We start from the raw sequence: 24768 nt of genomic DNA, 5'->3' as shown, positions 1-24768 counted from the left end.
ATTCGAACCCATGACCTCCAACTCCAAAGCCCGGGCTCTTTCCACTGAGCCACGCTGCCTCTCCAAGAGAAGCGAAGTGAGTTGCCCAAGGTCACGCAGCAGACAAGCGGCGAAGTCGGCGTTAGAACCCGTGACCTTGGGCTTCCGCTCTGTTCACTCCAAACTCGGTTCTTGCCCGTGGCTGGGCCCAGTGACTTGAACTCTGTCCCCATCAGCTTTCCTTTTATGGACTTTTAAAATCATTTCCTCTTTATGGTCTAATTTATTTTACTACTCGATTACAGGGAATCTGCATCGGACTAGCAGTGTCCCAGAATACGTCTACAACCTCGATTGGGTAGAAAATGACTTTGCTGTAGGAAACGCAGCTGGTGGCAAGAATTACGACTTTATAAAGGTGAGCAAAGCATATGGACACATTTCCCAGTGCGTGTCCTGCGGGCTGCCGTCAAACGCCATGTTCCGTTTCCCCGAGCCCAGACGACTCCTAGATGAGCTATATAATCTTCCCTTTGTGTAGGTCCTGTGGAAAACCGGGAGACTATAAATCCCACTTGTGGGTCTCATTCATTCATTCGGTCGTATTTTTTGAGCGCTTACTGTGTGCAGAGCACTGTATTAAGCGCTTGGGAGAGGACATTGCAACAATAAACAGACACATCCCCTGCTCCTGTCTCTCCTACCTTACCTCACCGATCTCTCAGCACCCTTTGCTCCTCTAGTGTCAGGATGATCGTCGTCACTGTGCCTCGATCTGGTCTATCTCATCTCTGACTCCTTGCCTATGTCCTCCCTCTGGCCTGAAACTCCTTCCCCCTCCAAATATGCCAGACGACTACTCTCCCCACCTTCAAAGCCTTATTAAGTTAATAATAACTGTGGTTTTAAGTGCTTACTGTGTGCCAGGCACTGTACTAAGCACTGGGGTGGACCCAAGCAAATCGGGTTGGACACAGTCCCTGTCCCATATGGGGCTCACATCCCTCAATCCCTATTTTACAGATGAGGGAACTGAAGCCCAGAGAAGTGAAGCGACCTGCCTGGGGTCACGCAGCAGACAAGTGGCAGAGCTGGGATTAGAACCCTTACTACTTAGTTACCTCATCTGCTAAATGGGGTTTAAGACCACAGGCCCCTTGAGGGACAGGGACTGTATCCAACCCAATTTGCTTGTATCCACCCCAGCGTTTAGTACAGAGGTTTAACAAACACCACAGTTATTTTACCTCATCTGTAAAATGGGGATTAAGACTGTGAGCCCCCCGTGGGACAACCTGACCACCTTGTATCTCCCCCAGCGCGTAGAACAGTGCTTGGCACATAGTAAGCGCTTAAATATCAACATTATTATTACAGAGAAGCAGCGTGGCTCAGTGGAAAGGGCACGGGCTTGGGAGTCAGATGGCATGGGTTCGAATCCCAGCTCCGCCACTCGTCAGCTGGGTGACTGTGGGCAAGTCACTTAACTTCTCTATGCCTCAGTTACCTCATCTGTAAAATGGGGATTAAGACTGTGAGCCTCAGGTGGGACAACCTGATTTCCCTGTATCTACCCCAGTGCTTAGAGCAGTGCTCTGCACATAGTAAGCACTTAACAGATACCAACGTTATTATTATAATAGAACAGTATAACAGAACCCATTCCCCACCTTCCATGGGCTGACAGTCTAACAGTCCTGGCGCCGTTACGTTCTCCAACGAGGTAGACGTTGACTTGCGGTTCGTCTGAATCTCTGATCTCTGTCGTCCAGGCAGGCACACCCGCCAACTCTGACATTCGTTGGGGGAGAGGAGCCTCTCAGTACAATACGTACAGGTCGGCGGAAGACAGGTTGGTAAGACAACCCCTGCGGAGACTGGAGCTGACCCCGGGGAGCAGCCCCGGGAAGGTTTACTACGCTCAAAGCGAGTATTACTCCGGGCACAGGAACGCCCCGGGAACGCTCCCGCGGCCTCAAGATAACAGGAGACCCCCCGTCCTCTTCCCTCCCCGCTATGCCCGCTCGGAGATCGTCAGCTTCCGTCACCCGCGGCCCGACCCCAGACGGCCCTGTTACGACACCTTCTCCCGGTGCCACGGGGCGGAGGTCGCCGTGGATGGCGTGTTCGACAGCGTCCCCAACAGCCCCCTCGGGCTCGCCTACCCCGGGACCAGCCGGAGCATGGGCAACCTGGTGGAGAAGGAGAACTACGTGTCGTCGGCCGGGGCCGGGGCGGGCCCCGTCAGACCGCCGGGCGTCTTCCAGACGGGCTTCCAGAACAGGTCCTCCTCCAGGTTCGCCTGGCACCAGAATTCCGGCCACGACACCTGCACGCTCAGGGAAACGTCTTCCGGGTACTGCGCGGAGGCCGGCGGGAAGAGGATGCACCTGACGGTGGGCCAGGCGGCCGCCGCGGGAGGCGGAAGCGGGATGACCGAAAGGGTCGTGGGAAACGGGTGAGTTCCCCACCCCTGGGGCCGCAGGTCTCCTGTGGGGCCAACGCCTTCGGTTCCTTGGACGGGGGCGGCCGGGGGTGGTCGTGCTTCTCCGTGGGGAGATACAGCCTGACCTAATAATAATGTTGGTATTTGTTAAGCGCTTACTATGTGCAGAGCACTGTTCTAAGCGCTGGGGGAGACACAGGGGAGCTGGGGTAGACACGGGAGCTGGGGAAGAGCACGGGTCTGGGATTCAGAAGGTTGTGGTTTCTAATCCTGGCTCTGCCACTTGTCTGCTGTGTGACCTGTGGCAAATCACCTCACTTTTCTGGGCCTCAGTTACCTCCTCTAGAAAATGGGGATTGAGACTGTGAGCCCCATGTGGGACAGGGACTGTGTTTGACCCGATTTCCTTGTATCCACCCCAGCGCCTGGCACAAAGTAAATGCATAAGAAAACCACAATTATTATTATTATTATTATTAGATATAGCTTTCCCAAGATAAGTGATTAAAGTAATGGATTTCCAAGTTGTTGCCGAAAGCTTTCTGTGGGCAGGGAATGTATCTGTTATATTGTAATAATGATAATAATGATGGTATTTGTTGAGCACTTACTATGTGCCAAGCACTGTTCTAAGCAGTGAGATAGATACAAGGTTATTAGGTTGTCCCACGTGGGGGCTCACAGTCTTAATCTCCATTCTACAGATAACTGAGGCACAGGGAAGTTAGCACTTAGTAAAGTGCTCTGCACACAGTAAACACTCAATAAATACCACTGACTGGCTGGCTGGTGGCCCAGCTGAATTGTTTGTCCCCTGGGAAACAGGGCTGGGCTTTGGGATACCTCTAAGACTGTAAACTTGTTGTGGGCAGGGAATGTGTCTATTGTTAACTTGCATCCTCTCCCAAGTGCTTAATACAGAGCTCTGCACCCAGTAAGTGCTTAATAAATACGATCGAATGGAGGAATTAATGACGCCTGCCTTTCAGGCCTCTGAATTAAATGATGGCCATTCAGCAAAAAAGAAAGGCCCACATGACCTCTCCTCTGCCACTCCAACTCTCCAACTTTTCCCCCTGTTCTCCACATTCCTCTCAGTGGACTTCACTCTGGACTCCTCCCCTGCCTCCATCCCCTTGTCCACGCTCCTTTGTCCAGTCCGGTATCCCCTCCCCCAGACAAACCCATGATCGCAACCTACTTCAAACCCCACCTCCTCCAGCAAGCCTTCCTTGGTTAATTCACATCGCCCCAGTCCTATCAGCCCGGCAGACACCCTGACGCCCCATTTTGGCCCTTCCTCTGCATTTGCATATTCAGTTGTATTTACTGAGCACTTACCATGTGCAGAGCACTGTACTAAGCGCTTGGGAGAGTACACTACAGAAATAAACAGACACATTCCCTGCCCAAAACAATCTAGAGGCAGATATAGGCCTACTTGTGGCTCAGTGGAAAGAGCACGGGCTTTGGAGTCAGAGGTCATGGGTTCGAATCCCGCCCCGGCCACTTGTCAGCTGTGTGACTTTGGGCAAGTCGCTTAATTTCTCGGTGCCTCAGTTACCTCATCTGTAAAATGGGGATGAAGACTGTGAGCCCCACGTGGGACAACCTGATTCCCCTGTGTCTACCCCAGTGCTTACAACAGTGCCTGGCACATTGTAAGTGCTTAACAAATACCAACATTATTATTATTATTTACTTGCGTTACTGTAGTTGCCAATACTCTGTTGTCTTTTTCTCTCAGGTAGAGGGGTAAGCTCCTGATTTCTTTGTCCTAATCAGTTTGGTCAGGGCATGGCAATGGATGGACATGCGATAAATAACATTACTATCACTCCTGTGGCCTAAGGAAAGCCCTGCGGCCTCGCCCCTACTTCTGACTATTGAATCGCTGGGGCTCAGTGACCTAAGAGAGAAAGAGAACTTTTCTCTCAAACTAGGACATAGTCGACCAGCTACGCCCAGACTTGGGAGTCAGAGGACCTTTCATTCATTCAGTCGTATTTATTGAGCGCTTACTGTTTGTGGAGCACTTTACTAAGCACTTGGGAGAGTGCAGTACAACCATAAACAGACACATTCCCTGCCCACAACAAGCTTAAAGTCTAGAGGAGGCAGACATCAATACAAATAAATAAATTAGAGATATGTACATATGTGCTGTGGGGCTGGAAGGGAGGAAGAACAAAGGGAACAAGTCAGGGTGACGCAGAAGGGAGTGGGAGAAGAGGAAAGGAGGGCTTAGTCTGAGAAGGCCTTTGGAGGAGCTGCACCTTCGATGGGTTTGAAGGTGGGGAGAGTAATTGTAATCTGGGTTCTACCACTTACCTGCTGTGTGTCCTTGAGCAAGTCACTTCACTTCTCCAGGAGTTGGCTTCCCCATCTTTAAAATGGGGATTCAACACCTGCTCTTCCTCACCCTTAAACTGTGAGCCTCCTGTAGGGTGGGGATTAGGCATAAGGTAAGCACTTCCTATCACCACAGTCGTTATTACTATTAGTATACTGAAGTAGATAAGTGAATGGGGAAATAAAGTAAAGCTCAAGTTGGAGGGTTGGAGTCTATGATATTTCGGCTACAGGCAGAGCCTTTGAATGGAAATGTGAATTTTGCTTCTTACTGAATTGGGTCTTTAAAAAAAAAATAATACTAGTAGTAATAATAATCGTGATATTAAGCCTTATTACATGCCAAGCATTGTGCTAAGTGCTGGGGTAAATAAAAGCACATGAAACTCAATCTAAGTAAGACGGAGAACAGGTATTGAACTTGATTCTATTTAGTTGCCATTGTTTTTACGAGTTGTTCTTCCCCTTGACTCTATTTATTGCCATTGTTCTCGTCTGTCCGTCTCCCCTGATTAGACCGTAACGTAAGCCCGTCAAACGGCAGGGACTGTCTCTATCTGTTGCCGACTTGTTCATTCCAAGCGCTTAGTACAGTACTCTGCACATAGCGCTCAATAAATACTATTGAATGAATGAATGAATGAACATTTTGCAGAGGAGGGAGCTGAGGCACAGAGAAGTGACTTGCTCAAGGACACACAGCAAATACATGGTGGAGTGAGATTAGAACCCAGGTCCTCTGATTCCCAGGCCCGTGCTCTTTCCACTAGGCCATACTGCTTCCCAGCATCTTTTTGAATCATCCCGCTGGCTTTTCCTGAGGGAAGACAGTAGGTTGGGTTTACTTGTTGTGAAGATGTGCTGGAGGCATTTTTGAGAGGCCTGAAGAGAGCTCTCGTTTCTAGTCCCAGGCACAGATTCCTGACAGTAGTGGGTAAGAGAGTTGGGGTCTTAGCGGATTGAGGAAAGAGTGGGAGGCCGACGTGGGAATTTTCCAAGCCCACCTATCGTGATCTCAGTTCTCTTTAGAAATAAGCATTGGTTTAAAGAGAGAGAACCAGGTGAAAACGACGTTTGTTCAACTGATGTTAAGTTCCTTGACTTTATGAGTCATAGTCAAGAATATAAGGAATTTAAGTAATTGAATTGTGGAGGTTATAAACAACTCAAATTTAACTGAGTCATATATATATATATCTTTCCATGGTATAAAGTTCTTACTATATGTCAAACACCATTATAAATGCTGGGGTAGGTACAAATTAATTAGGTCCTACACAGTCCCTGTCCCTCATGGGGCTCACCGTCTCATGTTTGGCTTGTGAACTGGATTAACGGGGATCATTAAAAGGAAAATATGTACCTTTAAGCAAAATGGCGTTATTAGCATTTGAGTCCATCCTAAATGTCTGAAAGTGGGAACTGCTTGGAATCAGGCTTATTTTTCCCTAAGGTTTACCATCCTGTTTGCATTATAGTCAACGATCTATGTCATATCCTAAAAGGAAGTTTTTTTAAGGGGTCCAAATTCTGATTATAATCCAACTATCAATCAGTCAAATAATGGTATTTATTGAGGGCTTACTGTGTGCAGAACACTGTACTAAGCATTTGGGGATGTACAACAGAATGGGGTGGGTAGACACTACCCTGCCCACAAGGAGCTGGCTATCATGTTAACTTTATAGTCACGATTTACAGCGTCTTGGAAAAAGAAGTTCCTTTAAGGGCCCCAAATTCCGATTATAACAACAGTATAAAATGGTTATTATAAGACATTTATCAGTCAAACAGTGGTGTTTATTGAGAGCTTATTGTGTTCAGAACACTGTACTAAGCGCTTGGGAGAGTTGGTAGATGCATTCCCTGCCCACAAAGAGCTTACAGACTACGGGGGGAGACAGATGCTAAAATAGAGATAGGGGAAATAGTAGAATATAACAATAAGATGACCCATCATCTAATGCTCAGTAGGGATGCCAAAAATAGTCAGCTTTAATGTTTTCTTACTCTTGAGGCAATATTTTTTGTGGCCCAACATGTCATCTCAGAATTTGTATTTGTAGTCTAGATCTCACAAGCGCAAGGTACTAAAATAAAGACTAGCCTACAAATGAAAATAAAGTACCCACATCCCTAGCAATCTTTGTACATTTAGAGTCTTAGGTTAAATACAAATCTAGAAAGTGCTTTCTTTCTACCCCAAAACGTCCTAGAAGCAGGCGCTAGAAGCGAAACAGCACGGATAGAGCATGGGCCTGGGAGTCAGAGGACCTGGGTTCTAATCCTGGCTCTGATACTTGCCTGCCAGGTGTCCTTGGGCAAGTCACTTAATTTATCCGTGTCTCAGTTTCCTCAACTGTAAACTGGGGATTAAGACTGAGCCCCATGTGAGACATGGACTATGTCCAATCTGATTAGCTTGTATCTGCCCCAGGACTTAGTACAGCGTATGGCAAGTAGTAAGCACTTAAATACTATTATTATTATTATTACTATTATTCTGGGTCTGACAGCTGGGGAAAAGACTTTTCAGTAAAAAAAAAAAAAGAAAGAAAAAGCCTTCAGCCTTCAGGAGTTGCAGACAAGCGATAGAACCAGGATTAGAACCCAGATCATTTGACTCCAAGATGTGTTATGTTTTCATGAGGCCATGCTGAGGAGGGCACCTGGCCCAGGTAGCCCAAGGATAGCTACAGAACAACCAGCAAAAATACTTTTGACCTATGGCCACCAATTCTAGCCCAGAGACCTTCCCCGACTAACCCCTCATTTCCTCTTCTCCCACTCCCTTCTGCATCACCCTTGCTCCCTTTATTCACCCCTTTCTTGGCCCCACCCCATATGTGTACGTATCCCAAATTTATTTATATTAATGTCTGTCTGCCCCTCTAGACTGTAAGCTCGCTGTGGTCAAGGACCGTGAGAAGCAACTTGGTCTAAGTGGTTAGAGTACGAGTCTGGGAGTCAGAAGGACCTGGGTTCCGATCCCGACTCCACCACTTTTCTGCTTTGTGGCCTTGGGCAAGTCCCTTAATTTCTCTGTGCCTCAGTTCCCTCAGCTGTAAAATAGGGATTAAGATTGTGAGCCCTATGTGGGACAGGGATTGTGTCCAACCCGATTTGCTTGTATCCAGTACTAAGAACAGTGTCTGGCACATGATAAGCACGAAACAAATTTTTTCATGTTTATTGTGCACTTACTGTGTGCAGAGCACTGAACTAAGTGCTTGGGTGAGTACAGGGCAACAATAAACAGAAACATGCCCCGCCCACATCGAGCTTACAGTCTTGGTTGTGGGAGACAGATATTAATATAAATGAATAAATTTTGTAAGTACTGCCATAATCACTATTATGTCTACCAATTCTGTTATATTGTACTCTTCCAAGCACTGAGCACAGTGGTCTGCACTCAATAAATATGATTGATTGATTGATATGCCTGGGCATACTTGAACTAGAATGCATTATTTTACTTAATGGCCTGGTGCCTGTGGACGGAAGGGTGGAGAAGAGGGAGAAAATTCTGCCTCTCACCTCTCCCCTAAGGGTCTCTCCTCGGAGAAAGAGCACCTTACATAGTAGGAGAAGCACTACTTTTCTCTTTCTGGAAAGATATCGTTATTATTATCGTTGTGTTTAAGTGCTTACTGTGTGCCAGGCACTGTTCTAAGCACTGGAATAGGTACAAAATAATCTAATAGTCCCTGTCCTTCATGGGGCTCACTGTCTTAATCCCCATTTTACAGATGAGGGAACTGAGGCCCAGAGAAGTGAAGTGACTTGCCCAAGGTCACACAGCAGACAAGTGGCAGAGCCGGGATCAGAATCCACGACCTTTCATTCATTCAATTGTATTTATTGAGCACTTACTGTGTGCAGAGCACTGTACTAAGCACTTGGAAAATACAATTCGGCAGCAGATAGAGACAATCCCTACCCAACAACAGGCTCACAGTCTAGAAGGGGGAGACAGACAACAAAATAAAACAAGTAGACGGGCATCGATACCATCAAAATAGATCAATAGAATTATAGATATATATACATCATTAATAAAAAATAGAATAATAAATATATACAAATATACAAAAGTGCTGTGGGGCGGGGAGGGGCTAGAGCAGAGGGAGGGAGTCGGGGCGATGGGGAGGGGACGAGGAGCGGAGGAAAAGTGGTGGCTCAGTCTGGGACCTTCTGATTCCCAGGCCCGTGCTCTAGCCGCTACACCACCCTCCTTCCCAAGTTGTTATCCGGAAAAAAGGCTGGGCCGGAGCCATGGGTAGGATGGCGGTTGATGGCGTTTTGTGTGATTCCTTAGGAATGTGGACGGGAGGATGACTCTGGAGCTGGCCGTGAGCATGCTGGATCCCGAGAGCGTCACACCCGCCAGGATTTGTGCCGCGGCCACTTTCATCCAGCACCAGTGCTTTCAGCAGGCGGAAGCCCGACACAAGGTCAGTCAGCGCGGTCGTGAGAGGCAACATGGCCTAATGGACAGAGCACGGGGCCCGGGAGTCAGAGGCCCCGGCTTCTCATCCCCCTCTGCCACTCGTCTCCTGCATATAATAATAATAACGATGGTATTTGTTAAACGCTTACTGTGTGCCAAGCACCGTTCTAAGCCCTGGGGTAGATACAAAGTAATCAGATTGTCCCACGTGGGGCTCACAGTCTTAATCCCCATTTTCCAGTTGAGGTAACTGAGGCACCGAGAAGTGAAGTGACTTGCCCCAAGTCACGTAGGTGATAAGTGGGGGAGCCGAGATTAGAACCTACAACCTCTGACTTCCAAGCCTGGGCTCTTTCCACTAAACCATGGGCAAGTCACTTCATTCATTCATTCATTCGATTGCATTTGTTGAGCGCTTACTGTGTCCAAAGCACTGTATTAAGCGCTTGGGAGAGTACAATACGACAATAAACAGACATATTTCCTGCCCACAATGAGTTTACTCTGGGCCTTAGTTACCTCATCTGTAAAGTGGGGATGAAGACTGTGAGCCCCACGTGGGACGGGGAATGTGTCCAACCTGATTAGCTTGTATCCACCCCTGGGCTTAGTACAGTGCCTGGCTCATAGTAAGCACTTAACAAATACCAAATGCCAAGTAACAAATTATTATTATTATTCATTCAATAGTATTTATTGAGCGCTTACTATGTCCAGAGCACTGTACTAAGCGCTTGGAATGTATTATTAAATTCCATTTTTCTAAAAAAGGTGAACCAAGCATATTTCTACACTTAATATTATGTCAGGAGAGCCAGCACAAATGAGTGGTCAGAGTGTATGGAAACAAATGTAAAAATTGAAAATGGACGAAGCGTAATAACCGTTGGCAGTTTGAAAATGTCTTTTATGGATTATCTCCCTTGAACAGTTTTGTAAGCCTCTGGTTTGACATTGTCATATCATTATGATATTTGCTAAGTGCTTACTCTGTGTCAAGCACTGTTCTAAGCACTGGGGCAGATACAAATTCAATTGGACACAGTCTCTATCCCACATGGGGCTTACAGTCTAAGTAGGACAGATATTGCATCCCCGTCCCCATTGAGGAAACCGAGGTGTAGAACGGCTAAATGACTCGCCCATGGTCACACGGCAAGCGGTCGACAGAGCCGGGATTAGAACCCTGGTCCTCTGACTCCCAGGCCCGTGCACTTTCCACTAGACCACGCTGCCTAGTGTCGCTTAGCTGTGGTCACAAGTTCTTGAGCTCCCACCTCTTCTAGAAATGATTACACGCCGATCTAAATGGACAAAGAGGGAGACATAATTCAGTGAAAGGAAACTATGGTTTTGTAAGAGAAACCTCTGTACTTGGATACATTCTTCGCCCTCATCTCAGGTTACAGAATTCGTTAAGGTTCACCTCAAGCCACTGTGGTTTCTGATTGAAATCAAGGGAAGTAGCACAAAGACTTCTAAGGCCCTCTGTTCTAAAGTTTTCTGAGGACACGATGTGCTTCTCTTGCCTATGAAGAGCAGTGATATGAAGCCTCTTCATCTGGCTCTACTCTTCCAAACTCAGTGGGAGGTGCCTTCAAGCTGGGACTTAACCTTCATTTTCAAAACGCTGCTACTGACAGGCTTGAAATAAACTTTCTATTTGCACCTAAGAGTGTTTGAACACGGACCTGGTGAACCCTGACACTCTCACACAGCTTCTGTTTTAGCAGATGAGTGAAATCCACTAAAACAGATTAGACATTTTAAAAGCAAAAGTTGAGCCACGAGATCATGAGAGCACGTAAGGTACAGGAGGTTTCAGAGGAGCAGTGTGGCCTAGTGGATAGATCATGGACCCGGGAGTCAGAAAGTCATGGGTTCTAATCCTGCCTCTGTCACTTGTCTGCTGTGTGACCTAGGGCAAGTCACTTCATTTCTCTGTGCCTCAGTTACCTCCGCTGTAAAATGGGGATTAAGACTGTAAGCCCCATGTAGAGCAGGGACTGTGTTCAAATGGATTTTCTTGTTTTTCCCCCCAGTTCTTAGTACACTGCCTGTCACATAGTAAGTGCTTAACAAATACCACAGTTATCATTATTAGGACACTTATAGTCCCTTTACCTCAAAAGGGCGTTCACTATCAGAGTTGAGACCAAGTGTTGAAAGCTTAATGAATAAAGGCCAAAGGAGGAGGAGGAGGAAGAAGCAGGTCAAAGATCTGTTGGCAGAAACATTTCCTTTTCTGCTGTTCAGTAAAAGGAAGAGGGCTAAGCCAAGTTGCTCTGCTGGGATAAAAAGAAAACCAAAGAGAAGCTTCAAGATTTTTCATTTTATATCAGCTCTATCACTTACTTTCTCTATGCCTCATCTGAAAAATGGAGGTTCAGTACCTGTTCTCCTACCTGCTTATACTGTGAGCCCCACGTGGAACAGGGACCGTGTCTGACCTGATTAACCTATATCTACCCCAGCACTCAGAACAGTTCTGGGCACATAATAAATGCTAAACAAGTACTACAAATTACATAAGTTATTGTTATTTATTATTGATTTATAGTGATGTCTCCCTCTCTAGACTCTAAGCTCCTCTAGACTCTAAGCTCTAAGCCTGCTGTGGGCAGTCAGTCATTTATTGAGTGCTTACTCTGTGGCAATGCACTGTTCTAAATGCTTGGGAGAGTATAGTACAACAGAGTTGTTAGATCATACATTCCCTGCTCACAACGAGCTTATAGTCTAGAGTCTAGTATAGTCTAGTACAGTGCTCTGCACACAGTAAGTGCTCAGTAAATACGATTGAATGAATGAATAGTGGGGGATACAGACATCAATATTAATTTTAAAAAATTACAGATGTACATAATAGTGTTTTAAACACTTGGGAGAGTACTGTATAGCAGAATCAGAAGACACGTTATCTTCCCATAATGAGCATACAGTCTGGAGAGGGAGCAGATATTATTATGAATAGATAAGTAATTTATAGTATATCATTTCTAGACTGTGAGCCCGTTGCGGGCAGGGATCGTCTCTCTTGTTTGCTGAATTGTGCTCTCTATATGCTCTGTGCTCTGCTCACCGTAAGCCCCCAATAAATACGATTGAATGAATAATTTAAAGCTGTGTACTTAAGTGTCGAGAGTTTGGGGGTGGGGCGAATATCAAATGTCCAAAGGTCACAGATCCAAGTGGAGAGATGGTGCAGAAGGGAGAGTGAGCTGGGGCAGAGAGGGCTTAAGCGGGGAAGGCCTCTTGGAGGAGATGTGACTTTAATAATGCTTTGAAAGTGGAGAGAGTGGTGATATATGGAGCGGGAGGGAGTTCCAGGCTAGGGGGAGGATGCGCTGAGAAAGACGAGACCAGGACACAGTGAGTAAACTCACTCTAGAGGAGCAGAGTGAGGAGGCTGGGCCGAAGTACGTGATCTTGAGGTGAGGTAGGATGAGCTGATCGACTTCTTTAAAGCCAATGGTAGAGTTTCCGTTTGATATGGAGGTGGATGGGCAGCCATCGCAGGTTCTTGAGAAGTGGGGAGACACGGACTGAACGTTTCTGTCCATAAAGGATCCGTGCTGCAGTGGGGAAAGAGACTAAGTCGGAAGGTCATCGAGGAGGCAGACGCAGTAGTCAAGGCGCGATAGGCTAAGAGGTCGGATCGGCACGGTAGCAGTTTGGATGGAGAGGAAAGTGCATTTTTAGCAACGTGGTGAAGGTAGAACCGACAGGATTCGGTGACAGATTGAATACGTGGGTGAAATGAGAGAAATGAGTCGAGGACAAAGCTTAGGTTACGGGCTTGTGAGGTAGGGAGTGTGCTGGTGATGGAAAAGACGGGGAGGACAGGATTTGGGTGGGAAGATAAGGAGTTCAGTTTTGGACATGTTTAATTTGAGGTGCCGACAGGATATCCAGAAGGCAGGAGGAGATGCGAGATGGCAAGGAAGGAGAGAGATCCAGGCTGGAGATGTAGATTTGGGAATCATCTGCATAGAGATGGTAGTTGACGCCATGGGAGCAATTGAATTCTCCAAGGGAGTGGGTGGAGATGGAGAATGGAAGGGGACCTAGAATTGAGCCTTGAGGGACCCCCCACTCTCAGAGGGTGGGAGGCAGAGGAGGAGCCAGCAAAAGAGACTGAGAAGGAGCCCTCAGAAAGATAGGAGGAGTACCGAGAGAGGATAGTGTCCGCGAATCCACTGTTTTGAGAAAGTTTCCAGGAGAAGGGGGTGGTCTACAGTGTCGAAGGCGCCTGAGAGGTCTGGGAGAGGGATTAGGATGGATTAGAGGCCATCAGATTTGGTGAGAGGAAGGTCATCGGTTACCTTACAGGGCAGGAAGCATATTTATTGAGTGCTTACTGTGTGCAGAGCACTGTTAAAAAAAAAATGTTGATATTTGTTAAGCGCTTACTATGTGCAGAGCACTGTTCTAAGCACTGGGGTAGATACAGGGTAATCAGGTTGCCCCACGGGAGGCTCACAGTCCTAATCCCCCTTTTACAGATGAGGGAACTGAGGCCCAGAGAAGTGAAGTGACTTGCCCACAGTCACACAGCTGACAAGTGATGGAGTCAGGATTAGAACCCATGATCTCTGACTCCCAAGCCCGGGCTCTTTCCACTGAGCCACGCTGCTTCCGATATGACAATAAACGGACACATTCCCTGTCCACAACAAGCTTACAGTACAGTATTGTGCCCACAGTAAGCGCTCAATAAGTACCACTGATGATGATGATAGCGATTATTTTTGGCACCATCACTTCGACATCCTGGGGTGATTGGCCTTGTCGAGATGGAGGGAGCGGTGCGAGAACGGGGATTCCGTCAAGGGAAAGCTGCAGCAGCTGCCTCAGCAGCGGGTCTGGGAATCAGAGGACCTGGGTTCTGATCCCTCCTCTGCCAGTTGCTTGCTTTGTGATATTGGGCCATCCACTTCTCTGTGACTCAGTTTCCTCAGCTCTAAAAAATGAGGATTCAATACCTGCTGGATTTCTTTTTGGTTTGACTTTGTTTTTGTTTTGTTTCTCTGGTATTCGTATTGCACTCATTATGTGCCAGGCATCGTATTAAACTCGGAGGTAGACACAAGCTAATAATAATAATGATAATAATAATAATGGTATTTGTTAAGCGCTTACTGTGTGCCGACCACTGTTCTAAGTGCTGGGGGAGATACAAGGTAATCAGGTTGTACCACGTGGGGCTCACAGTCTTCATCCCCATTTTACAGATGAACTGAGGCACAGAGAAGTTAAGTAACTTGCCCAAAGTCACACAGCTGACAAGTGATGGAGCAAGGATTAGAACCCCCGACCCCTGACTCTTAAGCCCGTGCTCTTTCCACTGAGCCACGCTGCTTCACGCTGCTGCCCTAATCAGATGGGACACGGTCCATGTTCCACATGGGACACAGAGTCGTAATCCCCGTTTTCCAGATGAGGTAACCAAGACCCAAAGAAGTTCATTCATTCGATCATATTGAGCGCTCACTGTGTGCAAAGCACTGTACTGAGCACTTGGGAAAACACAGTGTAACAATAAACGGGCATATTCCCTGTCCACAACGAGCTTACAGTCTTGAGGAGTCAAGTGACTTGCCCAGAGTCATAGAGCAGACCAGTACCGGAGCCAGGATTAGAACCCAGGTCCTTCTGACTCCCAGGCCTGGGCTTTATCCACTAGGCTCTGCTGCTTCTCACTATTCTACACGTTCTACTTGTTCTCTCTCGTCCTTAGACCGTCAGCCTCATATGGGACAGGGACTGTGTCTGCCCTTTTTGAACTTGTGTCTACCCCGGTGCTTAGAACAGTGCTTAACACCTAGTAAGCACTTAAATACCATAATAACAATAATATATTGAGCGCTCTATGCATCTATAAATTATATATTCTAAATTATTTATTACGTTAACATCCGTCTTCCCCTCTGGACCGTAAGCTCACTTTGGGCAGGGACGCATCTACCAACTCTGTTATAGTTTCCCAAGCGCTTAGCGCAGGCTCCTCCCAGAGTAAGCATTCAGTAAATACTGATGCCGATTGAGGATGTGGGACACTATACTAAGCACTTAGTGGCTTAGCGGAAAGAGCACAGACTTGGGAGTCAGAGGACGTGGGTTCTAATCCCGGCTCTGCGGCGTATCTGCTGTGTGACGTTGGGCAAGCCACTTAACTTCTCTGCGCCTCAGTTACCTCATCTGTAAAATGGGGATTAAGACTGTGCACCCCCCATGGGGCAACCTGATTACCTTGTATCTATCCCAGCGCTTAGAATAGCGCTTGGCACATGTGGGATTGGCTCTCTTTGTTGCTGAATTGTACTTTCCAAGGACTTCGTACAGTGCTCTGCACGCAGTAAGCGCTCAAATATGATTCAATGAATGAGCAAACGCCATTATTATTAATAATAATATTATTTATATTTTGTAAAATATATTTTATTTTATGGAAGCTTCTCCCCAGTCCTTCCTCTGGTCTGACGAGGCCTACCAGCCCCTCTGCTAGTTCGAGTCTACTCACTCCTGCCACCAACCAGTGAGAGGGAAATTTCCATAGCAGAGAGAAGGGGATAATAATACTACTTAGTATGTGCCAGACACTGTTCTAAGCATTGGGTTGAATACAAGCATATCATAATAATGTTGGTATTTGTTAAACGCTTACTACGTGCAGAGCACTGTTCTGAGCGCTGGGGTGGATACAGGGGAATGAGGTTGTCCCACGTGAGGCTCACAGTCTTCATCCCCATTTTCAGATGAGGTAACTGAGGCGCAGAGAAGTGAAGCGACTTGCCCACAGTCACACAACTGACAAGGGGCAGAGTCGGGAATTCGAACCCATGCCATCTGACTCCCAAGCCCGGGCTCTTTCCGCTGAGCCACGCTGTTGGACACAGTCCCTGTCCCACATGGGGCTCACAGTCTCAATCCCCATTTTTTTACAGAGGAGGTAGCTGAGGTACAGAGAGGTTAAGTGACCCACCCAAGTTCACACAGTGGACATGTGGCAGAGCCGAGATTAGAACCCAGGTCCTTCTCGACTCCCAGGCCCGGGTTTATGACTTAGACTTGGCCTCCAGTTAAACGCCTTCTCCAGGTAGCAACTAGGGGCCGGACAGGGTAGCTTGCATCAAGTGAAATTCATTCAATAGTATTTATTGAGCGCTTACTATGTGCAGAGCACTGTACTAAGCGCTTGGGATGAACAAGTCGGCAACAGATAGAGACGGTCCCTGCCGTTTGACGGGCTTACGGTCTAATCGGGGGGAGACGGACAGACGAGAACGATGGCACTAAACAGCGTCGAGGGGAAGAACATCTCGTAAAAACCGATGGCAACTAAATAGAATCGAGGCGATGTACAATTCATTAACACAATAAATAGGGTAACGAAAATATATACAGTTGAGCGGACGAGTACAGTGCTGTGGGGATGGGAAGGGAGAGGTGGAGGAGCAGAGGGAAAAGGGGAAAATGAGGCTTTAGCTGCGGAGACGTAAAGGGGGGATGGCAGAGGGAGTAGAGGGGGAAGAGGAGCTCAGTCTGGGAACGCCTCTTGGAGGAGGTGATTTTTAAGTAGGGTTTTGAAGAAGGAAAGAGAATCAGTTTGGCGGAGGTGGGGAGGGAGGGCGTTCCGGGACCGCGGGAGGCCGTGACCCGGGGGTCGACGGCGGGATAGGCGAGACCGAGGGACGGTGAGGAGGTGGGCGGCGGAGGAGCGGAGCGTGCGGGGTGGGCGGTAGAAAGAGAGAAGGGAGGAGAGGTAGGAAGGGGCAAGGTGATGGAGAGCCTTGAAGCCTAGAGTGAAATATTTTCCTCCTTTCCATTATCATGGATTGGGGCACCAAATCCAGATCATCAAACCTGAAGCATCTCCAACCCAGAGACCCCCAACCTCTGTAACTCTCTCTTGAGTTTTGGGGACCATCTAGGAGAAGAAGGATGAGGAGGCTGGATAAAAATGTCCAAAAGGGACATCTTAAAAGGCAAGAAAGTTCTTCCCTATCAACGGTACACAAAGAACGCAGACCGATGTGTTCATTCAAAATATTGTAAGAGCGATTCTACTCATTCATTCATTCGATCGTAGGGCCCGTTGTTGGGCAGGGATTGTCTCTATCTGTTGCTGAATTCCAAGCGCCCAGTACAGTGCTCTGCACATAGTAAGCGCTCAGTAAATACGATTGAATGAATGAATTTATTGAACGCTTACTGTGTGCAGAGCACTGTACTAAGTGCTTGGAAAGTACAATTCGGCAACAGGTAGAGAAAATTTGCACTTTATCGGGACCCTGCACCAGCTCATTTTAAATTGTGTGCTAAATTAAATTCAAATTAAGTCTAGGCATTCATGGTTTCATTTATTGCTCATAATTTGGCATACTTTGACATAGCTGTGTTAATGAGTCAAGGATGCTTTTATACCCTGAAGCATGATGTTGGACTCCAGGCTTATCTGCCTTTTCTGCAGGAAAGTCTGTCACAAATTATAAAATGGTGGCCTAATGATGCAGTGTTTGGAGGATATAACTAGAGCCCGTAGCAGTAGAGAAGCAGCGTGGCTCAGTGGAAAGAGGACGGGCTTTGGAGTCAGAGGTCATGAGTTTGAATCCCAGCTCTGCCACTTGTCAGCTGTGTGACTGTGGGCAAGTCATTTCACTTCTCTGTGCCTCAGTGACCTCATCTGTAAAATGGGGATTAAGACTGTGAGCCCCACGTGGGACATCCTGATTCCCCTCTGTCTACCCCAGCGCTTAGAACAGTGCTCGGCACATAGTAAGCGCTTAACAAATACCAACATTATTATTATTATTAAAATCCCAACAACGGACTCACAGTCCACCCATGTTGACGTTTCCCATCCTCTAACCCTTGTACATTCCAAGCGCTTAGTACGGTGCTCTGCCCATAGTAAGCGCTCAATAAATACTATTGAATTAATTAGCCCTGTGGAAAACACGAGTGTGCCTTGGTGTCGACTGGTGAGCGAAAAGCCCAAAACGGTGATGAGACTCCCCATCTCTGGACTGTAAGCTCACTGTGGGCAGGGAATGTGTCTGTTGGTTGTATCCTACTCTCCTAAGCGCTTAGTACAGTGCTGTGCACACAGAAAGCGCTCAAAAAGTACGACTGAAACGATTGAATGAATGATTGAGAAACAAAAGAGAATCCGGAGCCTTAATGAGCGGAGAAATTGTGTGGGGCTTACTGGAAAGAGCACGGGATTGGGAGTCAGAGGATGTAGGTTCTAATTCTGGTTCCGCTGCTTGTCAGCTGTGTGACCTTGGGCAGGTCACTTCACTTCTCTGCGCCTCAGTTACCTCATCTGTAAAATGGGGATTAAGACTGTGAGCCCCATGTAGGACACCTGATTACCTTGTATTTACCCCAGCACTTAGAACAGTGCTTGGCACATAATAAGTGTTTAACAAATGCCATAATAATAATAATCGTTATAATTATTATATATAATGAGCCCAACCTCCCTGCTCTCTTAGGTTTCTCTACTCAATGGCATCCCCAAGCTGCTGCTGCTTCTAAAAGGGCCGAACGAAGACATCCAGCGGGCAGTGTGTGGGGCACTGAGAAACCTGGTGTTTGAAGACAACGACAACAAGTTGGAAGTAGTTGAACTAAATGGGATCCCTCGCCTGCTCCTGGTTCTGAAGCAAACCCGAGACCTGGAAACCAAAAAGCAAATCACAGGTAAGGCACGCCGAGCGTACGGGGCCCATGACGCAGTCGGTCGTACTTACTGAGCACTTACGTGGGCAGAGCACTGTACTGAGCATTCGAGGAAGTGCAACAGAACAATATAACAGACACCTTCCCTGCCCACGACAGATTTACAGTCTAGAGGAGGGAGGGGGCAGACATTAATATAAACAAATAAAATTGCAGCTATAGACGTGAGTGTTGTGGGCCTAGGAGGGGGGATGAATAAAAGGAGCAAGTCAGGGTGACGCAGAAGGAGGTGGGAGAAGAGGAAAGGAGGGCTTAGTCAGGGAAGGCCTCTTGGAGGAGACGGGCCTTCATTAAGGCTTTGAAGGCGGGGAGAGCAATTATCTGTCGGATATGAAGAGGGAGGGCATTCCAGGCCAGGGGCAGGACGTGGGACCGACGTGGCCTAATGGATAGAGCATGGGCCTGGGAGTCAGAGGACCTGGATTCTAATCCTGGATCCACCACTTGTCTGCTGTGTGACCGTGGGCAAGTCACTTAACTTCTCTGTGCCTCAGTTACCTCATCTGGAAAATGGGGATTAAGACTGTGACAGGGACTGCGTTCAACTTGGTGACCTTGTATGTACCCCACTGCTTAGAAATGGCTTGGCTCATAGTAAGTGCTTAACAAATACCATGATGATGATATGATGCTGATGATTATCATTATTATAGGTTGGCCTGGAATTCCCTCACTCTTCATATAATAATAATAACAATTACGGTATTTTTTAAGCACTTACTATGTGCCAGGCACTGTACCATTACCCTATTTATTTTGTCATTACCCTATTTATTTTGTCATTACCCTATTTATTTTGTTAATGAATTGTACATCGCCTTGATTCTATTTAGTTGCCATTGTTTTTACGAGATGTTCTTCCCCTTGACTCTATTTATCGCCATCGTTCTTGTCTGTCCATCTCCCCCGATTAGACTGTAAGCCCGTCAAACGGCAGGGACTGTCTCTATCTGTTGCCGACTTGTTCATCCCAAGCGCTTAGTACAGTGCTCTGCACATAGTAAGCGCTCAATAAATACTATTGAATTGAATGAATGAATACTAAGCGCTGAGCACTGTACTGTGTCCAACAAACAATGACGCTCCCCCACTTCAAAACCTTATTTAGAGCACATCTCCTCCAAGAGTCCTTCCCTGCCTAAGCCCTCTTTTCCTCTTCTTCCACACTTTTCTGTGTCGCCCTGACTTGCTGCCTTTATTCATCTCCCTCCCAGCCCTACGGTACTTTTGTACATATCTGTCATTTTATTCATCCTTCTTTATTTGTTTATTATTTATGCCCCAGTTCCCTCATCTGTAAAGTGGGAATTAAGACTGTGAGCCCATGTGGGAAAGGGACTGTGTCCAACTTGATTTGCTTGTATTACCCTCAGCGCGTAGTACAGTGCCTGGCCCCCACACGGTAAGCACTTAACGAATACTATTATTATTGTTAATGTTATGATTATTCAGTGATGGAAATATGCTATTCCATTTGTGAAATCCTGAGGTATGAGACTTCATTTCAGCCTTCCTAACAATTCCCCATGCTTTCAAATCCCATCAAATCCCTGCAGCGGTTTTCATGCATTCATGAGTGTGACTAAGCTGTATGCTCACCAGATAGGAATCACCTATGATTCTTGACGTCTGTTTCCCCGATATGCACCCCAGCGCGCTCTAGACTCTAAATTCCTTGTGGGCAGGGAACGGCGTGTCTATCACCTCTGTTGTTTTGTGCTCTGCCAACCGCGTAGTACAATGCTCGGCTCACAGGAAGTGCTCAGTAAATGCAACTGAGTGATTGAGGAATTCAGTTGTGGACATGTTGAATTTGAGCTGCTGGCAGGACATCCAGGAAGAGATGTTCTGGAGGAAGAAGGAAATGTGAGGTTAAAGAGCAGCAAGGAAGTCAGGGTTACCCTCCCACCCAGCCCCATAGCACTTATGTCCACATCCGTAATTTTTTTTTTATATTACTATCTTTCTCCACCCTCTAGACTGTAAGCTCCTTGTGGGCAGGAAAGGTCTCTACCAACTGTTATATTGGTGTATCGTACTCTCTCAAGTGCCTAATCCAACGCTCGGCACACAGTAAGCACTCAGTAAATACGATCGATTGATAGTCGGGTAGGTTGGGTGCCTACTAAATGCTGCAAACTGTACTGAGTGCCTGGGAGATAACAAAAGTAACAACACCTAAGTTCCTTGACCTGGAGGAGCTTACACGCAGATCTGATTCAAATGGCAAGTCATTTTCACAAGGTGCTCTTTTATTTGAAATAGGATCGTTGACTTTTCTATTTCTCAGGTTCCAGAGTTGTTTCTATGTGGGACGGGGACTTTGTCCAACCTGCTTATCTTGTAGTGACCCTAGGACTTGGTACAATGCTTGGTGCATAATTAGCGCTTAACAAATACCACAATTATTACTGCTATTACTATTATCATCAAACCTGTTCCAGGGGACTACCGTGATGTTATTTCCAAGCAGATTTTATTAAGCGCAGTGAAAGAATAGACAGGTGGGAATTAGATATGGTTCCCGTCCCTCAGGGAGATCATAGTCTAAAAATATAAGGGAGAAGGAGGTGGAGGAGGGGATGGGAAACAGACAGATATGGAGTGATGAAGCAAAACATCAAGACAACATAAAGGACAGTTACAAAAAAAAATAAACACAAAGATCAGTAAGAGGCCGTGATCTTGTCTTATGCCGTCGAGTCGCGTCCGACCCATAGCGACACCACGGACCCATCTCTCCCAGAGCGCCCCGCTTCCCCTCTGCGGTCGTCCTGGTAGTGGATCCAGAGAGTTTTCTTGGTCAAAATCCAGAAGTGGTTGACCATTGCCTTCTTCCTCAAAGTAAACTCGAGCCTCCTCCCTCGACTCTCTCCCTGGCTGCCGCTGCCCAGCATGGGTGTGTTTTGACTCGTAGCAGATGGCCTTTCACTCGCTAGCCACTGGCCAAGCTAGGAATGGAACGGACAGGCCTCTGCTTGACTCTCCCGCCCGTAGCCGCGACTGGTGGAGGACTGGAAACTCTCCAGGTGCAACCCTGAGAGGTGGGGGTGCAGTGATAGAGGAGCAGAATTGTAGGCTCTTTGCAACTCAGAGGCCAGTCGCAATCACCACAACAGTGACTGCTACAGCAGTCTTCCCGTAGCTTTTGGAGGTTTGGCGGTGGATATTTTTAATGATATTTGTTAGGCACTTACTACGTGCCAGGCACTGTACTAAGCACTGGAGTGAATCTGTACTAAGCAAATCAGGTTGGACACAGTCCCTGCCCCTCATGGAGTTCAGTCTCAATCCCCATTTTACAGGTGAAGTAACTGAGACACAGAGGAAGAGAAGTGACCTGCCCAAGGTCACATAGCAGACAAGTGGCAGAGCTGGGATTAGAACCCAGCTCCTTCTGACTCCCAGGCCCGTGCTTTATCCTCAAAGCCGCACTGCTTCTTTAATTTTCCTGGCAGATGATGATGATGATGGTATTTGTTAAGCGCTTACTAGGTGCAGAGCACTGTTCTAAGCGGTGGGGGATACAAGGTGATCAGGTTGTCCCACGTGGGGCTCACAGTCTTCATCCCTATTTTACAGATGAGGTAACTGAGGCCCAGAGAAGTGAAGTGACTTGCCCACAGTCACACAACTGACAAGTGGCAGAGCCAGGATTCGAACCCGTGACCTCTGACTCCCAAGCCCGGGCTCTTTCCACTGAGCCACGCTGCTTCCCAAATCGCAAAAAATCTGTTTGCCTGCATTTTGGGAGACTGCAGTGGCGATTTAGGTTGTAGTTTATCCATTTCTATTGTAGTTTATGTTGTGGTTTATCCATTCTCAGGATCTCAAATCACAGATCCTCCCTCTTTTCCCCATCAAATCCAAATGGCCAACCTTAAATGCGGGGCACTTGATATTTCAAGCTTGTATAATACTAACCAAAAGCCACCCCTCCAGGAACTGAGGTAGCGCAATAACTGAGCGCTTTTAAGCAGCGTGGCTCAGTGGAAAGAGCACGGGCTTTGGAGTCAGAAGTCATGGGTTCGAATGCCGGCTCTGCCACTTGTCAGCTGTGTGACTGTGGGCAAGTCACTTCACTTCTCTGTGCCTCATTTACCTCATCTGTAAAATGAGCACTAAGACTGAGCCCCACGTGGGACAACCTGATTCCCCTGTGTCTACCCCAGCGCTTAGAACAGTGCTCTGCACATAGTAAGCGCTTAACAAATACCAACAATATTAACCTACTTTAACTTGGGACTTGGCAGTAAGAAAGTCTTCAGTTCAGACTCAAAGATTGGGGTAAACTTTAGTGTAAAGACCTGTGATTTTTTCCTAATGACATTGGAATCCCTGCTTAAAATCCAAGGAATGAAGTATCTGTTTCTCCTCCAGTGTAGGAAGCTCAGTCCCGGGGCTTTGCGGGGAGGAAAGGAATGTAAAGTGACTGACCTTTCTGACTTTTTGACCTTTCCCGGTTTATGTGGTGAGCTACTATTCCTTCTGAAGAGATAATCGTGGGGTCAACAGCTCTCCCTTGTAATTTTTTTTCCCTTCACCAAATAAGAATGATGATCTAATTTTAATTTAAATGAGAACAGGACATCCCAGCCTCTAAAATTCATCTTCAAGGTCACTGATTAGTTCATGCCAGCCAAAATAAGTGTTGGGCCTACTCAGGTTGAAAATAGACTGGTTAGGATAAGATAAGCATGTGGCATCCACTCCCAGGCTCTTCTCAGTAGAATGCAAAATAAAATTTAGGTCGTGGTTGGAATTATTTGCATTTATTTTTCCGTAGCAGGACTTGATGTTTAAAAGGTAGTGTGTGATTATTTGGCCAATCACAAGAAACAATAAGCCCTAGAGGTTAAGAAATCTCCCCTTTGGTTCCCAATTTAGAACAAGTTTAGAATTCTCATCCTAAGATGATAAGCAGCGTGGTTTAGTGGATAGGGGACGGGCCTGGAAGTCAGAAGGACCAGGGTTGTAATCTACATGTCTGCTGTGTGACCTTGGGCAAGTCTTTCAACTTATCTGGGCCTCAGTTACTCATCTTTAAAATGGGGGTTAAGAGCGGGAGCCCCATTTGGGGTAGGAACTGAATCTATCTGTTGCCGACTTGTTCATTCCAAGCGCTTAGTACAGTGCTCTGCACATAGTAAGCGCTCAATAAATACTACTGAATGAATGAATGAATCCAACCTCACTCGTATCTACCCCAACGCTTAAAACAGTGCTTGGCACAGTGCTTAACGAGTACCGTTATTATTCTTATCGTTCGTATTGTATCTTTTAAGTGCTTACTGTGTGTCAAGCACCGTTCTAAGCTCTGGGGTAGGTTCAAGTTAGATCAGACGGTCTCTGTCCCACGTGGGGCCCACAGTCTGAGTATGAGGGAAAATAGGCTAATCGAACTCCCGTTTTCACGTGAGGAAACTGAGGCCCAGAGAAGTTAAGTGACCTGCCCGAGGTCAAACGGCAGTCAAGTGGGCAGAGCTGGGAGCCAGGTGTTCTTTCCTCTAGCCCCGCCCTGCTCCTCATTAAAAGTAGAGCTTAGCATGAAAGCAGCCTGTGATCCAGCACATAACTCAATCCCAATGTTGAGTCCAGTGCTCTGCACACAGTAAGCGCTCAATAAATATCACTGAATAAAATGACTGGCCATTCTCATTGGAACTGTTAACTCTGCAGTCCCACTGCACTTACATATGTATCCATCTGTATTTCATTTTAATGCTTGTCCCTTCCTCTAATCTATAAGCTCCTCGAGAGCAGGGACCATCTATACTTAATATTATGTATG

General features: G+C 46.8%; 1 protein-coding gene across 1 annotated transcript in view; it reads left to right on the top strand.

Annotated features, from left to right (window-relative positions):
• PKP2 (plakophilin 2) overlaps positions 1-24768 on the top strand; it is a 107023-nt gene that overhangs the window by 32520 nt on the left and 49735 nt on the right. The window contains exons 2-5 of the mRNA XM_029047219.2: positions 285-397; positions 1752-2437; positions 9099-9234; positions 18731-18938. Of these exons, the coding sequence (XP_028903052.1) occupies positions 285-397; positions 1752-2437; positions 9099-9234; positions 18731-18938 (1143 nt within the window). The remainder of the gene's footprint in view (positions 1-284; positions 398-1751; positions 2438-9098; positions 9235-18730; positions 18939-24768) is intronic.

Source organism: Ornithorhynchus anatinus, chromosome 2 (genome assembly GCF_004115215.2).
Source record: "Ornithorhynchus anatinus isolate Pmale09 chromosome 2, mOrnAna1.pri.v4, whole genome shotgun sequence".
Classification (NCBI taxonomy): domain Eukaryota; kingdom Metazoa; phylum Chordata; class Mammalia; order Monotremata; family Ornithorhynchidae; genus Ornithorhynchus; species Ornithorhynchus anatinus.
The sequence above is the reverse complement of the archived record's forward strand: the minus strand, read 5'-3'. Positions and strand labels throughout refer to the sequence as shown.